The 7,885-nt window shown below is 35.8% G+C and overlaps 1 protein-coding gene across 1 annotated transcript; it reads left to right on the top strand.

Annotated features, from left to right (window-relative positions):
• The first annotated feature begins 6,542 nt into the window (after window positions 1–6,542).
• LOC122898836 (DNA-directed RNA polymerases I, II, and III subunit RPABC5-like) lies at window positions 6,543–6,746 on the top strand. Its single transcript, XM_044236520.1, has one exon. It carries the CDS (start codon window positions 6,543–6,545, stop codon window positions 6,744–6,746), a length of 204 nt encoding a protein of 67 aa, XP_044092455.1.
• The last annotated feature ends 1,139 nt before the right edge of the window (window positions 6,747–7,885 follow it).

Here is a 7,885-nt window from a genome sequence, read left to right as displayed (position 1 = left end):
AGCGAGTATCATTCTCACTGGGGAAAACACTGAGAGCTTTTCCCCTAAGGTCAGGAACATGACAGGGATGTCTATTATCACCACTGCTATTCAACATAGTACTAGAAGTCCTAGCCTCAGCAATCAGACAACAAAAAGAAATAAAAGTCATCCAAATTGGGAAAGAAGTCAAACTCTCATTCTTTGCAGATGTTATGATACTTTATGTGGAAAACCCAAAATACCCCACCTCAAAACTGCTAGAACTCATACAGGAATTCAACAATGTGTCAGGATATAAAATCAATGCACCGGAATCAGTTGCATATCTATATACCAACGACTAGACAGAAGAAAGAGAAATTAAGGAGTTGATCCCATTTATAATTGCACACAAAACCATAAGATTTCTAGGAATAAATCCAACTGAAGATGCAAAGAATCTGTACTCAGAAAACTATAGAATACTCATGAAAGAAATTGTGGAGAACACAAAGAAATGGAAAAACATTCCATGCTCATGGATTAGAAGAACAAATACTGTGAAAATGTCTATGCTACCTAGAGCAATCTATACATTTAATGCAATCCCTATCAAAATACCATCACCTTTTTTCAAAGAAATGAAAATTTGTATGGAACCAGAAAAGACCCTGAATAGACAGAGGAATGTTGAAAAAAAAAAAAAGCAAAGCTGGTGGCATTACAATTCTGGCCTTCAAGCTCTATTATAAAGCTATAATCATCAAGACAGTATTGTAGTAGCTCAAAAACAGACAAATAGATCAATGGAACAGAATAGAGCATCCATAAATGGACCTCAACCCTATGGTCAACTAATCTTCAGCAAAGCAGAAAAGAATGTCCAATGAAAAAATTGTCTTCAACAAATGGTGTTGGGAAAACTTGTCAGCCACATCCAGAAGAATGAAACTGGACTATTTCCTTACACACAAAAATAGACTCAAAAGGGATGAAAGATCTCAATGTGAGATAGGAATCCATTAAAACCCTTGAGGAGAACACAGTTAACTCTTTGACCTTAAACACAGCAACTTATTCCTAGAAACATCACCAAAGGCAAGGGAAGCAAGGGCAAAAAACAAACTATTGGGACTTCATCAAGATCAAAAGCTTTTGCACAGCCAAGGAAACAGTCAACAAAACCAAAAGAAAACTGAAAGAATGGGAGAAGACATTTGCAAATGACATATCAGATAAAGGGATAATACCCAAAATCTATAAAGAACTTATCAAACTCAACACCCAAAGAACAAATAATCCAATCAAGAAATGGGCAAAGGACATGAACAGACATTTCTGCAAAGAATATATCCAGATGGCCAACAGACACATGAAAAAGTGTTCAACATCACTCAGTATCATGGAAATATAAATCAAAACCACAATGAGATACCACCTCACACCAGTCAGTACAGCTAAAATTAACAAGTCAGGAAACAACAGGTGTTGGCAAGGATGTGGAGAAAGGGGAACCCTCCTATACTCTTGGTGGGAATGCAAACTGGTGCAGCCACTCTGGAAAACAGTATGGAGGTTCCTCAAAAGGTTGAAAATAGAGCTACCCTATGGCCCATCAATTTCACTACTGGATATTTACCCTAAAGATACAAATGTAATCTGAAGGGGTATGTGCACTCCAATATTTATAGCAGCAATGCCCACAATAGCCAAACTATGGGAAGACCTAGATGCCCTTCACAGAAGAATGGATAAAGAAGTTGTGAGATAGATATATCTCTATCTATACAGATATAGATATATATAATGGAATATTATGCAACCATCTAAAATGAAATCTTGCCATTTGCAATGACGTGGACTGAACTAGAGGGTATTATGCTGAGTGAAATAAGTTTGTCAGAGAAAGACAATCATATTAACTCACTGATATGAGGAATTTGAGAAACAAGACAGAGGATCATAGGGGAAGGAAGGAAAAAATGAAACAAGATGAAACTAGAGAGGGAGACAAATCATAAGGGACTCTTAATCTCAGGAAGCAAACAGGATTGCTGGAGTGGAGGGGGTTGGGAGGGATGGGGTGGCTGGGTGATGGACTTTGGGGAGGTTATGTGCTGTGGTGAGTGCTTTGAATTGTGTAAGACGGATGAATCACAGACCTGTACTCCTGAAGCAAATAACACATTATATACTAATAAAAAAATAATAAATTTTTTTAAAGTTCATAAAGAAAAAAAACTTGAACTAAAGAATAAGAAACAGAATTAAACAAATGGTAGTGACTTAAATTTTCCAAGTCTTAGTACTTTTATCAACAATATGAAGATAAATACAAAAACTCATAGGACTTATAAGAGTATTTAGGTTTTTTATAATTCATCATTCTAGAAAACTCTCACTTGTCCTTCTCCTCTCTTATGCTTCCCCACAAGCTATTTCATCTGTCTTAGATGCCAGTCCTTTGTTTTATTTACTACATACCAAATTTCCATTCCTTTTTTTTTTTTTATGGTTGAACTAAGGAATTACCTATCCAAGTAAGGTTTTTTTTTTTTTTTAATTTCTCTATTTAGATTTAAGTGTTCTTTTGGTTTCTTTAACACTCTTCTTATCTACTGCTCTTAGAGGACTTAGTTGCATTTTCAATACCTGTCATGTTCCTATCATAGGAACTGTGCCTTCTTTGTCTCTCTATTTCTGACCATGTCTTTCATATTCCCGGTTAGGTTACCAATAAATGTTACTTGAATAAATGAATAAATAGAATTTCAGCACTATCCACCTAGATTCTTGATAAAGTATTAGACCTAATAAAAATTCAATAAGTTTCAGATCCTGGAAGAATTGAGAAATAGTATAAAAAGGACAACTGTGAAAATAGTGAAAATGTAAATATTCCAGAGGATATCATCAGAATTAGTTTGACTTTTTTCCAAAGATTTCCCTAGTGATATAAGTGCTACCTTCTTTGGAATAAGAAATTGTTTCAAGGGAACTTTTGTAAGAATGTTTACTTGGAAGAGATTCTTTATTAATATTAGCATGTAGTAATATAGTCTTCATCCATATATATCAGGGAATGAGACTCAAAGTAATGATAAGCAAGATAAAAATAATGAGTGTTAAAAGCAATTAACCTAAACAAATTGATTCTCAGCTTATTGTTATTACCTATTCAGACAACATTTAAATTTTAAGAAAGACTAAACAGCCATATTTTGCTTTAGAGAACAATTTTTAATCTCTGCATTCTTTTTAGTTTTTAAATAGCAGATAGAAAATGGAGAGCTTAAAAATATATTTTCTGGTGATCATTATATCACTGTGCTTGGTTTTGAGGTTTTCTTCATCTATGCTTCTGCTATCGTTCTGGAAATTTTCTTTATATCATATTTTCCAAATCAATAACGTTGCACATATATATTTAAGCACTATTTTGTTCTTTAATTCAAATACCCAAAGGCAATGACAGAACTAGACATTTTGAGTAATTAAGCATATACTTGCATTGCCAGAAAAGGTGGGAATTGAGAATTACGTGAAGAGAAACTAAAGACTTATGTTGCATTGTTTTTCTAGACACGGCATGTGAATTTTAAAAGGGAGCTTTTTCAGATGAGACCAAAATGACGCCAGTGAAAATGCTGTCTAGGGATATAAAGTTTGAACTCTAGAGTCTAACAGACAAGGATTAATATTCTATACAAACCCCCTTAATCACTACGTACCTGTGAAATATCTCTAACTTTTGCATCTGCAAGTTGGCAATAACACTTAACTAATAAGTCTAGGGGATCTAGTATGTGTAACATTAGCACAACGCTTGAACATAGTGTCAAGGAATAATAATGTTGTTGCTATTATTACTGATTACAGAAAGCCTCATTACAGGTGACATACTAGGTTCTGACAGGTAAAATGACTGGTTCTAAATCCAAGTCTGCTGTCCCCAGACTCTGGAATCCAGACTTTATCTGTTAGGAAGTGTTCACCTACAAAATTGGAACTTCCGACTCAACTTAGATAATATAAAATATTTTGCAGCATCATCCTTAAGTTCAGAGGTAGAGCTGCCTTCAGACTTGATTAATTAAGACGCTCAACTGTGTCATCAAGAATTCAGGTTCTTGAGATGACCATTTAAATTTTTTCTTTCATTCTATTAACATAATATATCATATTGATTGATTTGCATATGTTGTACCATCCTACTTGGTATAAATCCCACATGATCTAATTTTTCTGATATGAGCATAACAAATAGCATGGAGGACATGGGGAGATAGAGAGGAGAAGGGAGTTGGGGGAAATTGGAAGGGGAGGTGAACCATGAGAGACTATGGACTTTGAAAAACAATCTGAGGGTTTTGAAGGGGGGCAGGGAGGTACCAGGTGGTGGGTATTATAGAGGGCACGGATTGCATGGAGCACTGGGTGTGGTGCAAAAATGATGAATACTGTTATGCTGAAAATAAAAAATAAATTTAAAAAATCCCACATGATCACAGTGAATGATCCTTTTAATGTCCTCTTGAATTTGTTTGGCTGGTATTTGATAGAGAATTTTTGCAACTATATCAATCAGGGATATTGGCCTCCTAGTTTTTGTTTTTCTGGTAGTAGTCCTTTTTGACATCAGGGTGATGCTGACTCATAAAACATTTCCTCCTCTTCGATTTTTGAAAGGGTTTGAAAAGGGTTGGCACTAATTCTTCTTTAAATGTTTATTAAAATTTACCTTTCTTCTGTAGGAGATTTTTCATTATGGATTCAATCTTCTTACCAGTAATTGGTCTATTCGAACTTACTATTTCTTCCTGATTTGGTCTTGGTATATTGTATGTTTCTAAAAAACATATTTAGAAAGTGTATTTGACAGAACTCAACATATATTCATGATGAAAACCCTTAACAAATTAAGTATAGAATGGATGTACTTCAACATAAGAAAGGTCATTTATGATAAGCCCACAGCTAACATCATATCAAAGATGAAAGGTTGAAATTTTTTCCTTTAAGATGGAGAGCAAGACAAGGGTGTTCATTCTTAGCACTCCTATTCCACATAGTACTGGAAGTCCATAGCAGAGCAATCAGACAAGAAAAAGAAATAAAAGGTATCAGAATTGGAAAGAAAGAAGTAAAATTTTCTCTATTTGCAGATGACATTATTTTGCATACAGAAAATCCAAAAAACATCACCACGGAAAAACAAAAACAAAAAACAATAACAACAAAAAAAACCCTGTTAGATCAAATTCTAACAACATTAGATTAGCATTAGATCAAACAAATCCAATAAAGCTGCAGGATACAAAATTAACTACAAAAATCAGTAGCATTTTTATGTACTAACAATGAATTATCTGAAAAAGAAATAGAGAAAATAATCCCATTTACAACAGCATCAAAAACAGTAAACACTTGAGAACAAACTTAAGAAGGTGAAAGGTTCTACTTGGAAAACCACAAAACTATGAAAGAAATTGAAGAAGACACAAAAAATGAAAAGGTATCCTGTGTTTATGGGTTGGAGAAATTAATATTGTTAAAATGTTAATATTACCAAAAACTATCTTAAAATTCAATGCAATCCCTTTTTAACAGAAGTAGGAGGGAAAATCCTAGTTTTTATATGGAACCACTAAATATTCTGAATACCCAAAGCAAACCTGAATGAAAAAAATGTGGGAATATCACACTTCTTGATTTCAAGCTATCTTACACAGCTATAGTATTTAAAACAGTACAGTACTGGAACAAAAACAACAAATACATTAAGGGAGCAGAATTGAGAGTCCAGAAATAAACCCATGCATATAGCGTCAACTAGTATTTGACAAGGAATCCAAGACTACTCATTGGAGAAAAGTCGATCTCTTCAACAAATGATATTGGAAAAAGTGGATATTCACATGCAAAAGAATGAAACTAAACACTTATCTTCCACCAGTTGTAAAACTTGACTGAAAAATAGATTAAAGATTTAAATGCCCAAACGAAGTGTTCATCAATAAATGAACAAATAAAGATATGGTATACATACACAATGGTATATTTATCAGTCGTGAAAAAGAATGAAATCTTGCCATTTGAGCCAACAGGGATGGACCTAGAGGATATTATATCAAGTGAAATAAGACAAATACCATATGATCTCACTAAAATGTAGGGGAAAAAATGAACATACAAGATAAAACAGAAATAGGCTCATGTCACAGGAAATGAGCCATTGGTTACCAGAGCAAAGGTATTATGTTAAGTGAAATAAGTCAAACACGATAAGACAAATATTGGTATGATCTCACTTACATGTGGACTCTAAAGGAAAATAAAACCAGAAACCAAACTAATAAGAGAGAGAGATCAGATTTGTGGTTACCAGGGGCGGTAAGCAGTGGAGGAGGGGTAATTGGAAGAAGGTGGTCAAAAGGTACAGACTCTCAGTTATAATATAAATATTAGGTATGTAGTGTACAACAGGCGGACTATAGCCAGCACTGCTGTGTTATACAGGAAAACTGTAAGAGAATAAATCTTAAGAGTTCTCAAAACAGGGGCGCTGCGCTGCCACCGCCATGATCATCCCGGTGCGCTTCTTCACGTGTGGCAAGATCATCGGCAACACGCGGGAGGCCTCCCTGGGGCTGCTGCAGGCCCAGTATACCGAGGGGGATGCCCTGGACGCCCTTGGCCTGAAGCGCTACTGCTGCCGCCGCATGCTGCTGGCGCACAAGGACCTGATCAGGAAGCTGCTCAACTACGCGCCTCTGGAGAAGTGAGGGTCTGGCGTCCACGCCCTGCTCCCCGCAGCAGGCTTACCCCTCCTGACGGCCCTGCCCTCCACCCGTGGGCCTGTGTCTCTGCTCCGGGGGCAGCTGTCCAGTAAAGGTCTTCGCAGAACCGAGAAAAAAAAAAAAGAAAAAATAGTTCTCAAAAATTAAAAAAATATATTTTTTTATTGTATCTATATGTTAACTAAAACAATATATGTAACTTAAATCATTATGCTGTACCCTTAAACTTATGCGGTCATAGGTGTCAATTTCATCCTAGTAAAGCTGGGAGAAAAGAAAGAACTCATGTTCTTTCCATCTTTCTACCATACATGAGATCAATTCCATCCTATGGCTGGTCATTTTTACAGCTTAATAATGGCTACTGGAAACAACAGGGCAAAATGATCTTTGTTCAACTAGGGAGAGTGACAGAGAGATCGAATTATTGATTCCAGGAACCCAAGCAATCCTCTCCCTTCGTGTAACTCTCTGCTCTTCTTTCCTCTCCTTTTCTTTCAACTTTCTTCCATATATTCTGTCCATCCTTCCATATTCCCTCCCTCCCTCCCACCTCCCCTATTTCTTTCCTTCCTTCCTCCCTTTTTTCTCCTTTTTCCTCTATCTCTCATTCTTTTTTCAACAATTATTTATTGGGTATCTACCACAGGCCTGTCACTGTTCTAAGTTATAGGGATACATCACTGCACACAACTGTCAAAAATACTGTCTTCAGATTGTTTTTCAGAGTCCATAGTCTCTCATGGTTCATCTGAAAAACAATCTGAGGGGTTTGAAGTGGCGGGGGGGTGGGAGGTTGGGGTACCAGGTGGTGGGTATTATAGAGGGCACAGCTTGCATGGAGCACTGGGTGTGGTAAAAAAAATGAATACTGTTTTTCTGAAAATAAATAAATTGGAAAAAAAATATCAAAAAAAAATTGAAAAAAAATAAAAATAAAAACAAAACAAAAAAAATATACTGTCTTCATATAGCTTACATTCTAGTGGAACCAATTTGCTCCCACAACTGAACCAACCACTGGCCAGAAGAATGAGATGACAGTGGTTAGAGACTAACCAGTTAGAGTGGAATAGATGGGGAATCTACCACATTGGCTCAATATGTTTCAAAATACAACCTTG

This window comes from Neovison vison, chromosome 1, assembly GCF_020171115.1.
Source record: "Neovison vison isolate M4711 chromosome 1, ASM_NN_V1, whole genome shotgun sequence".
Lineage (NCBI taxonomy): Eukaryota > Metazoa > Chordata > Mammalia > Carnivora > Mustelidae > Neogale > Neogale vison.
This window is presented reverse-complemented; position numbering and strand designations above follow the sequence as displayed.